This window comes from Dicentrarchus labrax, unplaced genomic scaffold (assembly GCF_905237075.1).
Source record: "Dicentrarchus labrax unplaced genomic scaffold, dlabrax2021, whole genome shotgun sequence".
NCBI classification, from domain to species: domain Eukaryota; kingdom Metazoa; phylum Chordata; class Actinopteri; family Moronidae; genus Dicentrarchus; species Dicentrarchus labrax.
Window position 1 is genome coordinate 1,708,901 of NW_026136719.1, and position 23,231 is coordinate 1,732,131.

Here is a 23,231-nt window from a genome sequence, read left to right on the forward strand (position 1 = left end):
CATAAATCAGAGAATGTGTTTCCGTGGAGACAGGAAGAGCTGGCGGTTAATCAGCTGACAGAAGTTTAATAATCAGTCTCGCCCTTCCTCATATCTTCATCGAGAGAGTTATCATGTTGTTTCTCTTTTATTCCTAATATGTAATAAAATATTATAATATACTTTATTTGTTCAATTCAATTCAATTCAATTCAATTCAATTTTATTTGTATAGCGCCAATTCATAACAGAAGTTATCTCAGGACACTTTTCAAATAGAGCAGGTCTAGACCGAACTCTTCAACATTAATTACAGAGACCCAACAGTACCACCATGAGCAAGCACTTGGCGAAAAGGGCAAGGAAAAACTGCCTGTTAAAAGGCAGAAACCTAGGACATTGGCAATGGCAGTCAAGCAGGACCATGGCAGGAGGCTCCACCAGGATCCATGAGAACCTGCGAGACGAGAAAGCACAAGAACTCCGGGGAAGAAGTGAAGTTAGTAACATGCATTAATGGGACATGAATGAGTGCAGAAATAAATAAATTGTTAAGCACTTTAAAACAACCAAAGTTGACCAAAGTGCTGTACAGGAGAATAAATAAGACATCATAAATAAAAGACATAACAGCTCACATGAGGCGCAAAATTACATATAAAATACAACAATAATATGAAAAGACATAAAACGTGAGTAAAAATAATAGCCACGCAATAAAAAGCAATCAAAATAAGAAATTAAATCAAGTAAATAAAGTCGACATCTTACTAGGTGTCAAAGGCCACAGAGAAGAGATGGGTTTTAAGACGGGTTTTAAAAACAGACAGAGAAGAGGCCTGGCAGATCATTCCATAATTTAGGAGCAGACACAGCAAAGGCACGGTTCCCTCTGAGTTTTAGGCACACGCAGGAGCAGCTGATCATCTGAGCTGAGGGGGCGGATGGGTATATAGGGGTGTAGAAGCTCAGGGAGGTAGGGCGGGGCAAGACCATTCAGGGATTTAAAAGCAAATAAAATAATTTTAAAATGTATCCTAAATTGAATAGGCAGCCAGTGAAGTGAGGCTAAAATGGGGGAAATGTGCTCATGTTTACGTGTGCCAGTTAAAAGACGTGAAGCTGCATTCTGTATCATCTGGAGACGGGAGATGGAGGACCCACTAACCCCCACATACAGTGCATTACAGTAATCCAGCCGAGTGGTAACAAAGGCGTGGATTACCGTCTCAAAGTGCTGCCTTGATAGAATTGGCTTTATTTTGGCCAGCTGCCTCAAATGGAAAAAGCTTGATCTGACTGTCAAACTTAAGCTCAGGGTCCACTTTAACCTCTAGGTTTGTGATGCTAGGTTTAATATACTGGGCCAATGAACCCAGATCTACAGGGGGGGTCCCAGTGGTGCCACCAAAAACCATCACTTCCGTCTTTTTATCATTGAAATTTAAAAAGTTCAGAGTCATCCAGGCCTTTATGTCGTCAAGGCACTTAAGTAGCAGTCTGACAGAGTATTCATATTTCTTTTTAAGAGGCACATAAATCTGACTGCATAACAGTGGAATGAAAAGCCGTGCTTCCTAAGTATGGAACCAAGTGGGAGCAAATAGAGAGAGAAAAGGAGAGGGCCAAGAACTGAGCCCTGTGGGACCCCACACGAGAGAGAAGCAGAGGAGGATACAGAGTCACCTAGGCTGACACAGAAAGTTCGATCAGCCAAGTACGACCTGAACCACTCCAGTGCTATGCCCCTGATGCCCACCCACTGCTTCAAACGTGAGATCAGTATTTCATGATCCACTGTGTCAAATGCAGCAGTTAAATCTAAAAGCACAAGGATAACACAGTCACCAGAGTCAGTAGCTAAAAAGATATCATAAAAAACTCTTAAGAGAGCTGATTCGGAGCTGTGCAGGGTTTTAAAACCGGATTGGAAAACCTCTAGGATCTTCCAATTTAGCATCTTTCACAGTTTTCTGATAATGACGCCGGCAGTCCCTTAACATTTGAAAAGACAGCTGCAGTTTGTCCTTCTTCCACTTGCGCTCAGCTCTACGGCACTCACGTCTGACCGCATGAGTCGTGTCATTTAGCCAGGGCTCAGATTTAGTTTTAGGCTGCCTGGATTTTAATGGAGCCACAGTGTCTAAAACAGTTTGGCAGGTGGAGTGAAACCATGAGGTAAGCTCTTCTGAATTGCACACAGACTCAGGAATGATGGAGTTCTGACTGAAAGCTACCGAGAACTGAACAGCAGTGGAAGGGTTAATAATGCGACAGTGCCGAGCAGCAGCGCGAGGTTTAACTGTATGACAGGCAAGAGCAGCCTCAAATAATACAGGCATATGGTCAGGAAACACTGTCACGTATCTCTAGGTTAAAAACGGGCAAACCATATAAGACAAGATCAAGTGTGTGTCTGTGTTCTTGTGTGGGTCCAGACACAGATTGCACAAGATTAAAAGAATCAATGAGGTTTAGAAACCCCTTTGCCATTGGCTTATCTGGACAACACACATGAACATTAAAATCCCCAACAATAAGGACACGGTCATATTTAGGCATGATTTCAGCCAGGAAATCAGAGAAGTCATTTAAAAAGTCCTTATTGTACTTGGGAGGCCGATAGACCACAGCACACAACACTGTGTGAGAGCGACCAAGCTCAAATAAGCTCAGTTCAAAGCTGGTGAAAGAGGATGATAGCAATAGCTGCTTACATTTATAATGATTCTTATAGACGGTCGCTATTCCTCCTCCTTGGCCCGACGTCCACGGGGAGTTAAAGTAGCAGCAATCATGGGGTAAAAGTTCAGTGAAAGCGCTGGATTCACCAACACTCAGCCATGTCTCAGTCACACAGAGGAAATCCAATCCTCGGGACGTGAAGAAGTCCTTTAAGACAAAAGTCTTGTTCGCTAGTGATCTAGCATTTACCAGGCCAATCCTGGCAGGAACCGGCGGGACTGCGGCGTTGGCTGTCCGGGGAGCCCGATACAGAGGCCACAAGCTGTGGTGATTCAGCCCGCGCCAGCGGGGATGAGGAGAGCAGGGGGTGACGTTGGAGTCCGGTATCTGCTCGATGATTGCAGGGATGTAGAGTTTAAACCTCCTCTTCATCATCCTCCGTTTAACTCCCGCTCTGCAGCCTCGCCGTCTCCTCCTCAGCTCCTGTGGTATGGAGGGTCTCTCTCCAGTCAGGATGCTAGGGTACCTCAGGGCGATCATCTGGTTGCGGGTGTAAACAATGCGACTCCCCGTCGCCATGGAGACCAGCGTAAACAAAAAATAAAATGTGCTAAAAAACGCTGAAAAAGTATTTAGGCTACGTGAACAAAGTAGTAGGAAAGTAAGAAAACAGTTAAAAATAGAAAAAAAAAACACAGGCTAAAAACACAGAAAACCCACTAAAACTACAACAATGATAGGAGCTGCCATAACAGGCTGCCGTTGTCGCCGGTGCCATTCTGGAATCACACTGGCTGTGTGGATGTTTATGTTTTGTATTATAGTGTTTATGTTGTGTATGATGTTTATGTTGTGTATTATGATTTTTATGTTTTGTATGATTATGTTGTGTATGATTATGTTCATGTTGTATATGGTAATGTTTATGTTGTGTATGATTATGTTGTGTATGGTAATGTTTATGTTGTGTATGATTATGTTGTGTATGATAATGTTTATGTTGTGTATGATTATGTTTATGTTGTGTATGTTTATGTTGTGTATGATGTTTATGTTTTGTATTTTTTGTTGTGTATGATGTTTATGTTGTGTATGATGATTTTTGTTTTGTATGATTATGTTGTGTATGATTGTTTATGTTGTATATGGTAATGTTTGTTGTGTATGATTATGTTTATGTTGTGTATGATAATGTTTATGTTGTGTATGATAATGTTTGTTATGTATGATGTTTGTTATATTTGAGTTTTATGTATATATACACATACTATTTATATATGTATGATGTAATATTACTGTAGGACATACTTACTATGATTAATCCAGATCAGTTACATAATATTCTATCATATATACTGACTGAAGGTCAGTTCACTCTGCAGAGACAACACGATTATAAACATCCAATCAGACCACGCTTCACCTGAAAATGGACCAATCAGGAAACAGCTCACTTTCAACATAATAAACGACTCAGCAGAAACATCTGGAATTCATCTACATCTGTTTTTTACTGTTGCTATGATGACGACCTGTGTGTGTGTGGTAGACAGCTGTTACACATGTGAACCAGAGTCCAGATCCAAAGCCCAGAATCCAGGTTCAGGTTTCAGTGTCTCTGCTGCCTCCTGCTGTTTTGTCTGCTCTGGATCCACCAATATTCTCTTTATAGATTACATTACTTATGTTTTAATATAAAAATTACAACTATGAAAATAATGTTAATAATTGTATCATTAACATTAATTATAACTTTATTAATAACTTTAATTATAACCTTTTTAATGAAGTATTTTCAGTCTCAACAACACAATCTAACATCCAATCAGCTCATCAATAAATCAGATAAATAACAGCAGAAGTCATTAAATCTTTATTTTCGGTCACAAATATCAACATGAAAATAAAAATGGATAATAAAAATAGCAATGTAAACATGTAAAAATGTTCATATCGGGAAAAAAAGGACAAAAAGATAAAGGGACATTCTGATGTTTTTATTCTCATTATTAATATTATTAATATAGCAAACATTGATTATTGCCAATATTGGTTTAGTGCAATGCGTTGTTTTTATGTGACAGTGCAGGAAAACAACAAGGAATTTCAAAATAAAATCAAAACCTCTCTGTTGATTTAGTGATTGATTTAAAAAATAATAAGGCGGCCCAGTTTTCATTTCTTAGCAACAGGAAGTTGTTGTTTGTTTCAGAATTTAAGCAACTTTACCAAGAATACCTTGCAGCATCATGACTACATTCAACCCTGCTGAGTCAGCTCTTTGGACGGGTCCACCTGAACAGGTGTTTGTGTTACCGTAAGTTTATTTTTTCATTTCTGTTTCACTAAATACACAAAATATAATTTACCAAAATAATACCAAACATTCACAGAAACAATAATAATAACCCTTCAAAATAAAATGTAACTGAAAATAAAAGCTGTTGACAGGAAGTGACCTCACTGTTTGTTGTTCGGTTTCAGGAAGCGCTGGGACTTCTGTCTCGCCATGCGACGTTGCTGCTGCGCCACCTCAGCGGCTGATATTGCCGCCTGCAGCTTCTGTAGGTAACCATGGTAACCAGGTGAGGGAGGGGCCACACACAAAGACAGGAAGTAAATAAACACACACGCTTATGTCTAAAACCCACCAGGCACGACCACAACGCGCTCCAGTGGGAAAATAAGGGCAAGTAGACAATGAGACACACACACACACACACCTACACACTTGCACACTACAAACGCTTGGTTTGGCGCATGCTCTGCTGCGACAACACAGTCTGTACACTCCACGTCGAGATACCAATGCGCGTCTGTCAAGTCACGTCTTTGTTTGTTTATCCTCGAGTCTACATCTTCTGTGAGTCTATTCACCATCATATTCTCGCTCTCCGAGGCTCCATCACTCTGGGCCTAAAACCATCGGATGTAATCCCAGCTGACATCCTACACAAGCCGAGAAAACAAGGAAGGCGAGGAGGGGTACGCACCAGGTTACAGAGGCGCTCTTTCAATCCCCCACTTCCCTCAGTTGTGATGGCAAATGTGCAATCCCTCCGGAATAAGATGGACATCCTACATACCAGATGCCGAGTGGAGAAATCCTTTCGGGAGGCCTGTATCATCGTGCTGTCCGAGACGTGGCTGAACGACTCTGTTCCAGATGAAGAGGTTAGCCTGGACAATTTCACCATCATCAGAGCGGACTGGACAAGTGATTCCGGTAAGGAGAGGGGCAGAGGGGTCTGTGTCTATATTAACAACCGGTGGTGCAATAACATCAAGATCCACAATAGGGTCTGCACACCTGACATTGAAATGCTGACTCTTTCGCTTCGCCCCTACTACCTCCCTCAGGAATTTCCCACGGTGGTCATCGGCTGTTTTTATATCCCGCCCGGCGTGAACACCAATACGGCAGCTGTGCTAGCAGCCCAGAATGTCCATACTATGCTGAGCAAATACCATGGATGACCCACCAAATAAAACTTAAACTCAAGGAGAAACAACAGGCATTCCAACGCAAAGACTGGCTCTCATTCAGAGACATTAACCGCTCCGGGAAAAAAGAAATGCAAAAGGCTAAACTAGCATACAAGGACAAATAGGAACAGCATGAAAACCAGACAGGCATTCCAGAAAGTCAAAACACTAACTGGCACCACGTCAAAAGCTAGTACCCCTGCACCCATTCATTCCCCAACTCATTCACCAGAGACCTAAACAACTTTTATGCCAGGTCTGACAACATGAACTTCATCACTGAGTGTGAAAGATTGCTCGGGAGCCTACCCAACCCCGAGCAGCCACACTTCGTCTTCCCTACAGTGGAAGACGTCCACCAGCAGCTCAGGAGGTGCAAAACTGGCAAGGCCCCTGGGCCTGATGGGATCACTGGAAGGCTGCTCAAGAACTGTGCCTTGGAACTCTCTCCTGTTCTGCACTCACTTTTCAATGAATCACTACTAACTGCAACTGTCCCCAGCCTCTGGAAAACAGCCACCATCATCCGTGTCCCCAAGAAACCCCGCCCCTCTGAAGTGAATCATTACAGACCAGTAGCACTCACCTCCATAATAGTAAAATGTCTTGGGAAACTGGTACTGAACACCATCCTTCCGGCTGTCTGTCCACAGCTGGACCCCTATCAGTTTGCCTACAAGGCCAAAAGAGGAACAGAGGACGCTGTAGCATGCCTCCTTCACACTCTACTTCAACATCTGGACTCCTGGCCATTATGCCAGGATTCTCTTTGTAGACTTTAGCTCTGCCTTCAACACAATTCAACGTCACATCATGATAACTAAACTCCACCACCTCCATGTGCCACCACTCCTCATTCGCTGGATCCATAATTTCCTCAGTGACAGACCACGGGCAGTGAGGGTGGGAAGCACCACATCCACCACCATTACTGTCAACACTGGAGCACCCCAGGGCTGCGTCCTCAGCCCCATTCTCTACACTCTGTACACCAATGACTGCCTTAGCCCCTCTCCCATTACAAAATACTTCAAATACTCTGATGACACAGCCATACTCGCCCTCCTCTGTAACACAGAATCAGTTACAGCATATCACCAATCCATTGCCCACTTCACCCAATGGTGTCAAGACAGTCACCTTCTCCTCAACGTCACCAAGACAAAGAAACTCATCCTGGACACACGCCGTAAACTCTCCACCCCTCACTGCCCCATCTCCATAAACAGCCAACCAGTAGAAATTGTTGACAGCTTCAGGTACCTTGGCATCACTACAGACAATAAACTGAGTTTTGATCACCACATCACAGACATCCACAGACGCTGTCAACAAAGACTTTTTGTCATACGTAAACTCAGGACTCTCTCAGTCAAACTACACCTACTGCTTCTCCTGTACCGTCATATCATTGAACCCATCCTCTTGTACTGTGCTACCTGCTACTTCACCAACAGGAATAAGTTTCTTAAAATCACTAACACTTCCTCCAAAATAATAGGTCTTCCCACTCCCAACCTACCAGCCCTTATTAATACTGCCACTGCTCGTAGAGCAACTACCATAGTACACAATCCCAGCCACCCTCCTAACTCATGCTTCACCCTTCACCCATCTGGCCGTAGATACAGACAGCTGCTCTACAAAAAGGCAAGCTTTGGAAAAAGTTTTGTACCCTGCGCTATAAGAGCGTTAAACTCACAGACAAGTTAACGATGTCACGCCTGTGTTATATGTGTAGATATGTGTATATTGTCTGTATATGTGTACTCATGCTGAAGGTGCTCTTTGTACAGACTGTGAAAACAAATTTCCTCCACTGAGGACAATAAAGAATGAATCTGAATCTACATCCACACACACACACACACACACATACACACACAGAGTGTGTACCTGAGCAATGTTTGTGTCTCTGAGCTGAAGACTTCTCACTGGATCCTGACTGTCTCTCTTCAACTTCAACTTCTGCTGTTCCTGACAGACAGACAGAGTAGTTTTGTTAGATTAGAAAGCAGAGACAGTAGAAAGAGGACAGAGAGACGACAAAGACAGAGAGAACAGAGACAGCTGTCCTTTACGCTCTGGATGTTTTTAAAGTTAAAGTTTTTTTTTGGGCCTTTTTCATGCCTTTATTAGATAGGGACAGCCGAAGATAGACAGGAAAGGTGGGTAGAGAGAGAGGGGATGACACGCAGCAAGGGGCCGCAGGTAGGATTTGAACCCAGGCCGCTGCAGCAACTCCGTATATGGGTTGCCAGCTCTACCGACTGAGCTAACCGGGCGCCCAGGCTCTGGATGTTTGACGTGTACCTTGCAGTAGATCTTGAGTTCAGAACCGCTCACAGTTGGAGGTCTGTAGAAGTTCTCAAACAAACACTCCCACTCTCTGCTGAAATGACCCACAAAGTCCAGCTCCTTCACACATAGAACCCTCCTACGGAGGAACAAACAATACTGTAAACAACAGCAACAAACAATTCTGTAAACAACAACAACAGAAAATGCATTCACAGCAGTAAAAACAGTAGGGGTGTCTCTGGATTTCTCTGGGGATTGTGTGGTCTGTGGGGATCTGCGGGGGTCTCTAGAGGTCTGTACCTGTTGGTGACGATGATGTTAGTCTTTCGGTGTCCAGGGTACTGACAGTGGTCTCTGAACACTTCGCCTTCCAGCTGTTTGATCTCTGAACGCTGCAAACACAAACACAGTCCACGTTCGACCTGGATTCATTGTCAAAGAGTTCTCAGCCCAAGCTGCGTGATTGATCACTGATCACAGATTACTGATCACAGATTACTGATCACCGATAAATTACCTCTGTTCTCTCTTTCTATCATGAGGCAGTCCGGATGTTTCCATACAATCAAACATTTCATTACATCCAATATTATGTATGAATATATTAAGCTATGTTATCATTAAATATGGTGGAAACTAGAAGAGTTTCATAATGTTGCAGACTGGCTCCACTTTTCAATGCGCCTCATGTTTGATCTTTGGTCTGACCTTTAAGACCGTTATACAATTTCACTTACCAATGTAACTTCAAATGAGTCCAACAGCAGTCTCCTGGTTAAAGTCCTGTGTTTGTTTGAGCCTCCATCCACAGACTTTCTCGCTCTTTATACTACGTCACCTCACTTCAACGGCGCATCAAAACTAGAGTGGAACCTACAGCATTATATTTGAAGCATAGGGCCACTGACCATGTGGCAGTATTTAGGGAGTTGGGAGTGAGAGCAATATTCAATTAATAAAAATGTTAATAAACCAAATAACCAGGAGAACATTGTGTATAATTTAAGCAGAGTTAAGACTACATGATTTCAACCCTGGTTTTCCATTCGCCAACTGTCATTAGAGCTTGCAGACAAACGCCTTCAGATCTGAGCCAAACCAGCGCTTGCTCTGTGAGGGCAATTGCTATGTGTGAACTGTGAACACATGATCAGAGAACTGGCTGATGCCTCGCAGACACCAGAAACAAATCTATCAGGATCAATATCACAACGAGCTACAGCCAATGAGAGCAGTCCCTCTCCAGCAGCAGACAGGAAGCAGAGAACCAGTAGTTACTATGGTAACAGCAGCATCACTCACACACACAGACGGTGAATGAACAGCGATATGAGTCTGTGTTCATTTGGTTCATTTATGGATTATTGATCAGAATACACTGTATCTTTATGGATTATTGATCAGAATACACTGTATCTTTATGGATTATTGATCAGAATACACTGTATCTTTATGGATTATTGATCAGAATACACTATCTTTATGGATGATATTGATCAGTATACACTATCTTTATGGATGATATTGATCAGTATACACTGTATCTTTATGGATGATATTGATCAGAATACACTGTATCTTTATGGATTATTGATCAGAATACACTATCTTTATGGATGATATTGATCAGTATACACTATCTTTATGGATGATATTGATCAGAATACACTGTATCTTTATGGATGATATTGATCAGAATACACTGTATCTTTATGGATTATTGATCAGAATACACTATCTTTATGGATGATATTGATCAGTATACACTATCTTTATGGATGATATTGATCAGAATACACTGTATCTTTATGGATGATATTGATCAGAATACACTGTATCTTTACGGATTTTATTGATGAAGTTTGCAGACCTCAGAAAAGAAAAGTGACAATAAGGAGTGTAGTTTTATTAACGTTCAGGTTTACAGATGTCACACTGAGTGCTCAGCTCACAAACACAGAGATTTGAAATTAAACATGAGTGAGAGGTCATGCTGGGGCATAATTTCAGTTGAGACTGAATTATACGAGGAATATATATCATCACAAAGACAGAACATTTTAATATATATGCTTATACAAGTTCAGAATGAATTCAAAGGTGATGCTACATCATTAGCATAGCCCTGATTCTTATTTTGGATAATTAAGTTCTCAATGATTATAACCAAAATATATATATAAACTATTATTTATAAATGGTTACTGTTTTATTATTTCAGAAATAAAGAGCAGAAATGTTTATTCTAAAAAAATTAACAGTGTGTTAAAATGTCTGAGGTATGAGAGAAAGAGATTAGTTTTGGCATGCATAGAAACCTGAAATAACTCAGCAGCACAATATTTATTGATTATTGTAGAACATTTACAGGATGAGAAAATTAATCATTCAACATGAAACTTGTCTGAGACGGAATGAATAAAGTTCTTTAAAAGCACTGGAATGATACAGTTGTTTAACCCAAACCCTGTTCATTCCTCATCAGGCTGCATGTGACACAAACAAAAGAAGAAGAAGAAGAAGAAGAAGAAGAAGAAACTGGTTAGAAGCAGAAATAAACAGAATCCACAAAAGTTTTTACTCAGTTTGAAAAAAGAAATTACAGACTTTTGAATTTTTACTACTGTACCAGACCACTGTACCCAGACTACTGTACCAGACTACTGTAAATTGTAAATGGATGGTAAACGGACCTGTACCTTTCTAGTGTTCCGACCACTCAAAGCGCTTTTACTCTCGCACATTCACCCTTTCACACACATTCACTCAGTGATGGTAAAGCCCATCGAACAGAAACTAACTCATTCATACACATTCGCATCGGGAGCTATTCGGGGTTAAGTATCTTGCTCAAGGATACTTCAACATGTGGCACCAGGAGCCGGGGATCGAACCAACAACTTTCCGATTGGGGGACGACCCGCTCTTCCTCTGCACCACAGCCGCCCTACTGTGACCAGACTACAGTACCCAGACTACAGTACCCAGACTACTGTAACCAGACTACAGTACCTGACTACTGTACCCGACTACAGTACCCAGACTACTGTAACCAGACTACAGTACCCAGACTACTGTAACCAGACTACAGTACCTGACTACAGTACCCAGACTACTGTAACCAGACTACAGTACCTGACTACTGTACCCGACTACCGGACCCGAATACTGTACCAGACTACTGTACCAGACTACTGTAACCAGACCCGACTGCTGTGGAGTGTTTATTTGAAGAGTGGGGTTTGTATCATATTAGAGGATCAGGAGCCTGTTTTGTTGATATGATTTGGGGTCAGGACCACTGAGAAAACAAGTTTTTATTTTACTGTTTTGTGCTTCTCATTGTAAATAATATTCAACCAAAAGATGAACACATGAATGAATACTGTTGATGTTTTTAATCTTTGGAGTGTCTTGTGTTTTGCCTACTCTTTTTTCTGTCTGTGAAACACAGACAATGCAGTACTTTTTAACTGAGCACCTGACCGAAGCAGAGTGAGAGACCTGTGTGGTCTTAGGAAGTGACATCATGTTGTTGTAGAAACAAAAAGTGTTCAAACCTGGAAGAGGTCGAAACCCTGCGACTCCGTCAGGTCATACGGTCGAATGATCCCGTCCTCCCTGATCAGACGCACAGGCCGCAGTTTGGTCACTTCCTCTGTCGACTCCGCCGCTCTGACATCACAACACACACACACACACACACACGGTCTAAAGGCAGATTTTTGAACTGATGTCCCTTGGCCAGATGTTAAATTGTCCATTTAAACAACAATAAAACACGCAACATCCACCTGAGTGACAGTAAATGATTGCTGTGTACCCAACGATCATATCAAAGTCCAAATCTACTTAAAAAAATTAATTGAGCTGACGCTCTGCTGAAGCTCATGAACTACACATATAAAGTTGAACTGAAACATGAAGAAGCTGATCAGAAGAGTTTTAAAGAGGTGAGCTGATGTCGGAAGCAGGTTTACGTTCAGTGCACACGATGCTGTTAGGTACTTCTGTCAGGGTGGGATATCTCACCTTTCATGACCTCTACAGTGACAGCATGAAATAGTAACGTTTAACAGGTTATCATGAACTGACTGATGTGTCACATGACAGATGGATCCTCCATACAGAAGAGGAGGAGGAGGATGAGAATCACTGAGACAGTTGAGAAATGTTTCAGGAACAGGAGCAGATTATCGAGGTGACATATGTTTAAATGTTTTCAGTTTGATTTGACTCATTAAATATATAAAGAAATAAAGGTTTAATTCTGTTAAAGCTCTAATAAAATAAAATCAAACAATGTTTTCATGAAACTAGCAGAATAAGACACTAAGTATTTACACAACAAATAGTTAGACATATTGACTATTTATGTGTCCAAGTATTTACTCGTATTTATACAAATGTACACATTTAAGCACTTAAACGCCTTCACTAATATGTATTAGGCCTACTACTTACATGTATTTATTAATATTTATATTTGCATGTACTTACTAGTATTTACATGGATTTTCAAGTACCACCAAATATTTACTCCCATTTAAATGTACTGACATGAATTCTATAGTACTGACTATTGTTCACAGATATTGTACACCCTAAAAGCGTGTAGCAGAATTTGCATTTGCATGTACTTACTAGTATTTACTGCTAATATTTCTAGATATTTTCATGTATTTCCAAGTATTTATGAGTAACTAGATTTCTTTGTTAAATGTACTTGCACGTATTATTAGTAGCATTTCCTTGTATTTGTTAATTTTATAAGGAGTTCGGTCTAGACCTGCTCTATTTGAAAAATGTCCTGAGATAACTTTTGTTATGAATTGGCGCTATACAAATAAAATGTAATTGAATTGATTTGAACAGAACAGTATTTACAGGTAGTTTTGTAGTAGTAACAAATATTTAAAAGGAGTTAGTTTTCTCTAAGATGTAGCTTTAGGTTACAAACAAACAAACAGTGTGGCTGTTAGTATTTCTCAGAATTGCTACGTTAACCAAAAAGTTGCCAAACTCAGCCTGGCAGAACCATGTGATCATTCAGTCAGCCAATCCCTGAGGAGAGAACGAAAAACTCACGTAAATGTCTCTGTGGATCTACACGGAGCAGGGGATTATGGGTAACATCAACACTGCGTACCTGAACTTTAGGGTGATTGGTTGACTTGATAAAAGTAAAGGTACTGAAATGTACTGCAAGTATAAATGGAACAGAGACAGATATTACAGTTCAGTATACACAGCACTATTGTGCTGAGTCAAAACTACAGTTTTTCAGTTTACTGAATACTTCTTGTCTGTATTCATTAGCGAGATGTAAAACAACACGAACACATCTGAGACTCACTAAGGAGCCCATGGCTTCAGATGTTAGTCAACTGAAACTTTGTCTGAAATCAGATTTGATTCAAGTGAATGAAAAAAGTTTTCACTGTTTTCTGAAGAGAAAACTGCTAGTCTGAGCTGCGTTCACATCAGATCCTATAACTGGATTAACAAGCAGCCGGGTGGAAAAAAAATCCTGTACCCCGGACCTGCAGGACAGGTAACTCTCCTCAGGGGCATGGACTCTTGACTCACAATGCTGTAACAAGCTGAGGGGGCGGGGCTTACAGAGGGGCAGGGCTACTAGCAGTGTTAGAGTGACAGAGTATGTGAGCATGAACAAGTTCAGACACGATGCAGCGACTTACCCTCCCTCTGCTGCAGGACGACAACAACATGCAAAAACACACAACTGAAGCTCATCTCCTTCATCGGGTCTGATCGGATTAAAGCGCTTATCTCTGGCCACAATGAAAGATCGCATTCAAACAGGCACTGAGGAGACCGATGAAGGAGCTCAGCTTTAACGTGTTCAACGTCAAATACTCACACATGAAAACAAGAAAAAGAGAAAAAAACTCCAGGAAACAACAACACGAGACAGAAAAAAAAAGCAGAAAATGTAAAAATTAGTGAGCAGACAAGAAGAAGAACAGAGGAGACAGCACACAGACGACACAGGACGTTCTTTAGAAACAAACTACGAGTAAATAAAAACATGTTGTGAAGGTTTAATGAAGGCTTGTGTACCTCTGGATGCCCTGGAAGGTGCTGCTGGCCATGTCCACGATGCCCCCAGTTGGCCGCGCCACCACGCCCACCAAACCTTTTCCAATGCCCTTAAAGAACCCGGCTGCTCCCTCCTTCTTCGCCCCTGCACACACACATTTCTAATCAACATTTATTCAACTGCAGATCTACTGCAGATCAACTGTGGTTCAACTGTGGTTCTACTGCAGATCAACTGTGGTTCTATTGCAGTTCTATTGCAGATCTACTGCAGCTCCATTGCGGTTCTACAGCAGATCTATTTCAGACCTATTGCAGTTCTACTGCAGATCTATTGTGGTTCTGTTGTGGTTCTACTGCAGTTCAATTGCAGATCCATTGCGGTTCTACTGCAGATCTATTTCAGACCTATTGTGGTTCTACTGCGGTTCTACTGCAGATCTATCGCGGTTCTACTGCAGATCTACTGCAGATTTATTGCGGTTCTGTGGTTCTACTGCAGATCTATTGCAGTTCTACTGCAGATCTACTGTAGATTTATTGCGGTTCTACTGCGGTTCTACTACAGATCTACTGCCGTTATACTTCTATCAGCTCTTATAAATAGAAGAAATAAATATAGAAGCTCTGTTGTTTATTTCACTGCTCTTCACTAATAAATACTGTACAATAAATCAATTGGGCAATTAAATTGGGTGTGCTTTTAATAAAACCTGTCATGTATTGTTTTTAAAAGAATCTTATATAGAAAGCTGACACTCTGATAGATAATGCTGTATTTGTGTACTTGTACTACCAATGCTTACCCTCCACAGGTTTGGTGACGATGCCTGTAACTCCGCCCACCACTCCCTGCAGAGACACTGACAGTTACTGACCTTCATCTACTGACCTCACATCAGCTGATAGAGTGTTTTCAGAATCTCTGTACCTTCAACAGTCCTTTCCCTCCTTTAGCTAGACTCTCTCCGAAGTCTTTGGGGGGTCGGTTCATCTCCTCCCGTCGTTTCTGTTGGTACTCTTTATCCATAGTGATGGCTGCCAGACCTTTACCCACAGAACCTGTGATCCTGGAGACCATACCTGCAGCGCCACCTGCAGGAAACCAACAGTCAGCTGATAACACTGACTCGTTGATCTGTGATTAGACAATAAAGGGGTCCTCCACCAATATAAAATCCCTCTACTGTAACTCCTCCTGACTCACGATTCAATTTATTTCAATTCAGTTTTATTTGTATAGTTCCAATTCATAACAGATCAGGACACTTTTCAAATAGAGCAGGTCTAGACCGAACTCCTTATAACATTATTTACAGAGACCCAACAGTTCCCACATTGAGCAAGCACTTGGCGACGGGGGCAAGAAAAAACTTCCTTTTAAAAGGCAAAAACCTTGGACAGACCCCTCGGCTCTAGGTGGGTGAGAGAGAGAGAGAGAGAGAGAGACAGACATGGAGGTGCCTCCTCCCACTTGTATGCGTCTGTGTACACACAGCGCTCCATGATACTACTTCATATTTATACAGAGTGGCCAAAAAGGACTGTTACTGTCACTACCAGCTGTCACTTTTACTTTACTATGAACTAAGTTAGCATAGCCCTGATTAACCAAACTCCATCTAGAAAACAAGCATTTTGAAAGCTGTTTACTCGTCGTCTTGCAGACCGACCTGACAAAGTATGAATTCAGACTTTTTACAAATCACCATCTTTTGATCCGTTTGACATTAAATCACAGAAATATCTGTTTATTTTGGGCTCATACCGCTGCAGTGAGACAGATTAAAGGGACAATAGAAAACACAAATGAACGAACGAGTGACATGAGGTGTTTGGTGTGAACACATTATACAACTTTACAACATATTCAGTAGAACTCCATAACACCTAGAAACACCTGGAAAAACACACTGAAGTTGGAGTTCAATTTAAAGTGTCAACAATCCAAAGAGGTTTTAAAGAGATTTAAAATAGAAAATAAATAAATAAATAAATAAACTGAGTTTCTTACCAACAGTGTGACCCAGCAGGCTGCGGACTCCGATCACAAAACCTTCAGCAAACTCCTCCGGACCCTGAACAGCCCCCTGATGGACACACACAGCAGTCCACTTTATTAAAGCAGGGCTTTCCAAGACCTGAACCAGGACTTTAGTCGGTCCAGGTCAGCATGTGTCATGAAGCAGATTTGGATGTTTGTCTGATTGAAATCAATAATGTAGTTGAATATTTGTTGCAAATGCATGTAAAAATGAAATGTTATGTTTTCTGGTTCCAAAGTTCTCCTCATAACTCATTATGGTCTAGTTCACTGTGATTAAAGATGCAGTCAGTCCACAAACTGACGTTCACTCATCCAGCCAGAAGCTTGGTGACATAGTGACTCGTTGCTATGACTAACCAATAGCTCACATTAACTTCTCTCTACTGTTTCCTTTCAGTTTACAGTTTTCTCTCCATTACACATCATTTTCTTCAACAAAGACTTACTAGAGAGAAAACTAAGCTCAACAAATTGCTAATGGTTAGCAGCCAAACGTTTTATAAATCTTATATTAAGTCAATTTTTATTTTTCATGTATTTGCTGGTATGCTTCCCTCAATCTCAAACAGAAATAACAATTATCGTTAATAATCATTGGCACTTAGACAAAACTACTAATGCGTATTTGATCTTGTGTTTTGATCTGTGTAGTCAGTTGTGTTACCTGGAAAGGTTCATAGAAGAAGGCCTCCACTCCCTCAGAGAGACCCCGGATCAGTCCAAATGGGTTTCCCAGGACATCCAGACCCAGAACCAAAACATACATCTGCTTCAGGAACTGCAGCCAAAAACAACATGATGTTCTTACATTAGAGATGGCCCAAACAACAATCTGTGGTTGACAGTGTTTCTCCTCACTCAATAACTCTTAAAGGGAGGGATTTTTTTTGAATGGAGTCTGGTGATGTTGTGGTTTCTAGTTCAGTGTGTTCGAAAAACAGCTGCTGCTGATCTCAAATCAGATCCAATCAGACAGTTTCTGTGTTCTTACAAGACCACAGACTCACAACTCATTAGCATTTACACTACATACTTAAGTTGTTAATAAGTCCCAGACCACCTCAGTTAGCTAACTGGCCACCAGGGGCCCCCAGCCCCCCCAAAAGTGAAGAACTGGTTCGAGATTAGGCACCGGCTCTGCACTGGCCCTAAAACTGCCCTGGTGGAAAAGGGGCAACTGAGGCTGGTCCACCTTAAAGACCACAGACCCACACATCAGCAGAGTAATATGGTTTATAGAGTCTAGAACTGAACCACTAGGTTTAGGCACATGTGGGACTGTTGTAATACCTGTTCAGTGTAGTGTCGGACCACTGCCCACATCAGCTTCTCTCTGCGGTAAAACTGGTACTTGACCTCAAAGAATGCCAGTCTGATAGAGAGGATGAGAGACAAACATCAAACACAGGAAGACAACTTCTACTTTGAGGGACAGGCAACCATTGTTTCCTCTTCCCGGGCTGCACAGTGTGTAAGAAATGTGATGGCCCACAATGCATCTCTCTACAACACAAACAACACTGTGAGCAGCAGGAAGTGTCTCACTTGAAGATGATGTCGTCGACGTCGGTCAGAGTGGCTCCAACACTTTTCAGCAGCAGGTTGAGAGACTGCACGGCTGCCGTCTCCTGAGCCGAGTCCTCGCCGCTGGAACCCAGAGACAGACTGAGATGGAGCTGAAATATAAAATAGAGAGAGACAGGCTGAAATATAAAATATAAAAACAAGCACAGACTGAGACGGAGGGGATTTGGTCTTTTGAATTTGGAAATATTTGACTGACTTGGAGAAAGTCGGGTTGGATGTTTTAAGGGCGTCAGAAGAAGAAGTTCAGAGCCGGTATATCTGCTCACCTTGATAGGTGAGATGTGGAAATGTTCGAAGAAGCTGAGACCTGATGTGTCAGTAAGCGACGCCTCCATTAGCTCAGCCTGCAGCAGCTGAAGATCTTTCTCGATGAGCTGCGACTGAAACACAAAACGCAGTGCTAGAATTAATAAATACAGGGTTAATAAGTGATGCAAAAGATGTCTCAGATCTTCAGGCAGAGAGTTCAGATCAGAGCAGTCCGGACTGTTAAACCAGGTCATTACCAATGCAAACCTAACCTCTCTTCTTCTTCAGGGAATTTACAGAATGAGAGTACTGAACTCTTTCCTCACCATAAACACAAACCACTGGTGGACCAACTAACTGAAAAACAGTAGCTCATATTTTTTATCTATGACTTCTTACTATTTCAAATGTATGGAAAACAACACATTTTACTTACAGGGACGGAATCTAGTGAGGTAAACAATTATCGACCATTGTCCAAACTCACTGGTAAATCAGTAATTGTGCATTTTCCTATCAATTGATAATATTCTTACCCCCCCAACCATCTGGGTTCAGATCTGGTCCAGTACAATCATAAATTACATTGTAAATACTACTGACAAAGCCCTATTCATCAACCTATCCAAGGCCTTTCATACTGTTTTTTTAAACCAATGATCAGCAGTTAGTCCAGATGTCAATGCTTGTAGTCGGTTCAACAATCTTTCACTAACAGAACTCAAGCAGCAGTTGCGGATGAGGTGAAACCACTCTTCCTGGTGATAAACAGGGAACTATTCGGGGACCTTTACTGCAATATAAAGGGTATTTCTATAAATATATAAATATAAGAAAACTATATACACTCATCAGCCATAACATTATGACCACCTGGGCACACTGGTGGTCATAGTTAGCAGTTATACAGCACCTTCCTCCCTTATGCTAAGTTATTGCTTACTTTATGCCTAAACATAATTAATATGACAAATTCGCATCAACCGTGGAGTTTTCTTTTCATCTGATTTGGGGTACATTCCGTGATGTTTTGTTTTTTTTCAAGTATTTTTTTGGCTTTTATTGCCTTTATTTGATAGTACAGCTGAAGACAGACAGAAAAGGGCGGCTGAGAGAGTGGGGATGACACGCAGCAAAGGGCTTCAGGTCGGATTCGAACCCTAAGCCGCTGCAGCAAGGATTCAGCCTCGGTACATGGGTGCCAGCTCTACCCACTGAGCTAACCGGGTGCCCCATTCTGTGATGTTTTTGAGTTCTTTGCAGAGTGGTTTGTTTTTATTCCCCTTTTATTATGTTACTTTGTATTCCGTTTATATTAACATTGTTGTAAAATGTTAAATACAGAACAATTGTCTTGAAGTTACTGGATGCTGTATATCAGGGCGCTCTGCACTTTGTCATCAGTGACAGGTTCTACATTCACCACTAGAAACTGTATCACACTGTTGGCCCTCCTTGGCTAAACACAGGTTGCAACACAACACAACACATCTCAAGTCATACAGCTAGACTGCATCGCTCTAAAGATACTCAGGTATAGGACTGAATGAGGGATCTCTGCACACATTAAGTGGAATAATTTACTACTAAACTGTCCTACTTGGTATCACACACATGTTTAAAAGGCTTATGTTGCATTCCCACCAAATTCAAATGATGATGTGATTATTTGTGTGAGTAGATTACATACAAAGTCAATGGAAAGGCTTGAATAAACACGTATTTTTCACGTGTTCACCCCATTTGCGATTTCGGGGGCTTTTGCAGTGTTGTGTAGGGAGGAGGGAGAGACAGAGCTGCTGCTGGCCCACAGACAGCTGCTTGAGCTCAGGGAGCTCTGCAGAAGAGAGCCGGTGCAGAGCCAGGGCAGAAAACAAGCATTTTAAAAGTTGTTAGCTCTCCAAATGTCAAGTAGAGGTGGGAAGCTATAGGCACTGTATGTGGACATGTATCCATATTGAGGAGTACTGGGGTAAAATTATTAGTAAACTTAATTAGACTTATGTCCAGCTGGATGCTGATCCTCAGGTTTTGCTTCTTGGCTTGCCCAGTCCTCATATTAAAGGGTCTCATCAAAGAAGGCTGCTCAGTATTCTCTCATTTGCTGCTCAGAAAAATATATTGCGCAGATGGATCAATAATGCACCACCTACAATTGGGGGTTGGCACAAAGTGATATTTGACTTACTACCAATGGAATATCTAACATACAGATTCAAATGTAGGGTGGATGATTTTTTTAGGATCTGGATCCCTTTCTTTAAATATGCTGGTAAAAGACTTACAACTATTGTGTTAAAAGGGATGGTAGATGGCAATGAGGAAAACTGGTTAACTGATGTTTTTGGCTTGTAAGGTTGGACATTCATTTACTTATAATTATTTTTTCATTTATTTTTTTATTTTTTTCTCTCAAATTGATACCAATGTTATTTTCTTTATTACTCTTCTTTCTTTCCAGATATGTTGTTAGCTCGTCGTTTTTCGGACAGACCCGACAAAGTATGAATTCATAAATTCACAAATTGCCATCATAATGTAGTCATTTCAGCATCCTTTTGATCCATTTATTGAAATTAAAATCACAGCAACATCGACAATTTTCGCTTTGCGTTTGGTGGGAACGAACCATTACAGTGACCCTCTTTGTGCGGTTTCTGTGTCAGGGAGTTGAACCATCAACCTTCCTCTACCTTCTGTCTGTCAGCCTGGAGATCCACAGCAGGTGTAAACAGAGCCAAGATGGCTCCAAGGAAACCCTGATCGATCTTCACCGCCATCTCCTGAACCAGAGCCATGAAGTACCTGAAGTACATCAGAACAGAAACAGTAATTCACACAGGTTAGAAACGGTCTCAGCCAATCAGAACTCACCGGCAGTCAGCTGATCAATACACGTGCGTCACTGCAGAAAAATCACAAAGCTTTTAACTGGTTCACACTCACTGACAAAAAACTGCTTGTGACTCACTTGAACTGCATGACGCTGCTGTGCTGGTTGAACCTGGTAATGATGGACACGTCGAAGAATGGCTTCGGCTCTGTGAAGGGAGAGCTCAGTTCAACTCAGCGATCAAACTGATTAATAATAATTATTCTGACTGATGGTAAATCCATAACGAGTTAAAACTACTGCAGTGTGGCTGTTTCAAGTTCAATTCAATTCGATTCAATTCAATTCAATTTTATTTGTATAGCGCCAATTCATAACAGAAGTTATCTCAGGACACTTTCCAAATAGAGCAGGTGTAGACCGAACTCCTTATAACATTATTTACAGAGACCCAACAGTACCACCATGAGCAAGGACTTGGCGACAAGGGCAAGGAAACAATGCCTGTTAAAAGGCAGAAACCTAGGACAGATCCTTCGGCTCTAGGTGGGTGGTCGTCTGTCTCGACCAGTTGGGGTGAAAGAGAGCGAGAGAGAGAGAGAGAGAGAGAGAGAGAGCGCCAGATAGACAGACAGACAGACAGACAGGTGCAGTAGAGTGAGTTAGCAGGTCGGATTTGGTTCGTGATCTAGTTAAAGTAGAAGAAGCAAGTAATTAAGATGATCAACCTGAGTCCAGAGCGATGGATTTCGGCGGAGGAACGGGATGGAAGACGATAGGGAAGATTGCACCTGGCAGCTGGTTATCCACCTGGACACAGAACCCACGTGAGTCATACAGGTGAGTGTTTGTGTGTGTGTGCTTTTGTGTGTGTGTGTGTGTGTGTGTTGACCTGTAGCCAGTGCAGCTGCGCCCTCAGGCTGCGCTGGTGCTGCGACTGTTTGAACTCCACCTGGATCCCAGACAGGAAGTTCCTCCTCACCGGGGAGGAAAATGGCTGACGCATCATCATGATGGCTCCACTGAGGTTCACCTGATGTGACATCACACACTCTGATTAAGCTTGTTGGACAAACGATTGATTAATCAATGTGGATATTTGCATTCAGTCTGTGACCTCTGACCTCTAGGTTGGTCTCCAGTTTGACCCAGCCCCCCTCAGTCTTCCCGCTCAGCTGACTCTGGTACGTCTTCTCCAGCAGGTTGATGTTCTTCTGACTGAATGGCTTCCAGCGATTCTTCGGCTTCATTTCCCAAACAACACCTGAGCTGTAAGACAGAAACACACCTGAGCTGTAAGACAGACACATCTGAGCTGTAAGACAAAGACACACCTGAGCTGTAACACAGAGACACACCTGAGTTGTAACACAGAGACACACCTGAACTACTGTAACCTACCTCCTTGACCTTTACCTGGTGATGTGTTTACCTGGTGATGCCGACGTAAGCAATCTCCTGCCGGTTGGTATTGTTGATCAGTGACAGTCCGAGGTTTTGCAGCGACACCTTTACTTCCTGTTGGAACTGTTCGAGCTCCTCTGCCTGTCGGGCCTTTGTCACCACGGCAACATCTTCTGTGAATAGCAGCACCCGCTGGCGTCCATCCAGGAAGGAAACCCAGTGGACCTGAGACAGGCTGTCGTAGGAGAACTGACCCACCTCATCCTAAAAGAAAGACCGCATACAGATCGGGTCAGGGAAGGACTGTATGTGATTCTGGGCTTGCTGTAATAGCAATACAATGAATAACTAATCTTTACTTTCAACATCTGACTTCAGTTGTGACTTGTAAATCAATTGATGCTAATAGCTGTTTATTTCTACATGCAGAAGACACAGAGCAACATGATCCCCCCACTGACAGTGTCAGTAATTACTTATGGTGTTCCTCATGGTTCTATTCTTGGTCTTTTATATTTTCACTTTGGTCAAAGCTTTGGCCACATGAGGACAGTAGAACAACATCAAAACATTGTTTTACTGGGTTTGAAAGACCAA

General features: G+C 41.8%; 1 protein-coding gene across 11 annotated transcripts in view; it reads right to left on the reverse strand.

Moving 5' to 3' along the window:
• Positions 1–4,640: 4,640 nt before the first annotated feature.
• vps13c (vacuolar protein sorting 13 homolog C) overlaps positions 4,641–23,231 on the reverse strand; it is an 81,696-nt gene continuing 63,105 nt past the window's right edge. For 8 of the 11 annotated variants that reach the window (XM_051378099.1, XM_051378094.1, XM_051378098.1 and 5 more), the window contains 19 exons: positions 22,663–22,898; positions 22,355–22,499; positions 22,123–22,263; positions 21,959–22,040; positions 21,369–21,438; positions 21,091–21,202; positions 18,415–18,528; positions 18,107–18,237; positions 17,852–17,933; positions 17,226–17,339; positions 16,529–16,604; positions 15,446–15,609; positions 15,321–15,366; positions 14,536–14,659; positions 12,012–12,126; positions 8,752–8,843; positions 8,464–8,587; positions 8,047–8,127; positions 4,641–5,226 (listed from right to left, as the gene is read on the reverse strand). In XM_051378099.1, coding sequence (XP_051234059.1) covers positions 5,125–5,226; positions 8,047–8,127; positions 8,464–8,587; positions 8,752–8,843; positions 12,012–12,126; positions 14,536–14,659; positions 15,321–15,366; positions 15,446–15,609; positions 16,529–16,604; positions 17,226–17,339; positions 17,852–17,933; positions 18,107–18,237; positions 18,415–18,528; positions 21,091–21,202; positions 21,369–21,438; positions 21,959–22,040; positions 22,123–22,263; positions 22,355–22,499; positions 22,663–22,898 — 2,151 coding nt within the window. In that variant the 3' untranslated portion in view covers positions 4,641–5,124. Of the gene's footprint in view, positions 5,227–8,046; positions 8,128–8,463; positions 8,588–8,751; positions 8,844–10,336; positions 10,938–12,011; positions 12,127–12,657; positions 13,516–13,600; positions 13,654–14,535; positions 14,660–15,320; positions 15,367–15,445; positions 15,610–16,528; positions 16,605–17,225; positions 17,340–17,851; positions 17,934–18,106; positions 18,238–18,414; positions 18,529–21,090; positions 21,203–21,368; positions 21,439–21,958; positions 22,041–22,122; positions 22,264–22,354; positions 22,500–22,662; positions 22,899–23,231 lie in introns of those variants that run through there. The other 3 variants (XM_051378095.1, XM_051378096.1, XM_051378097.1) reach the window with 3 other exon arrangements.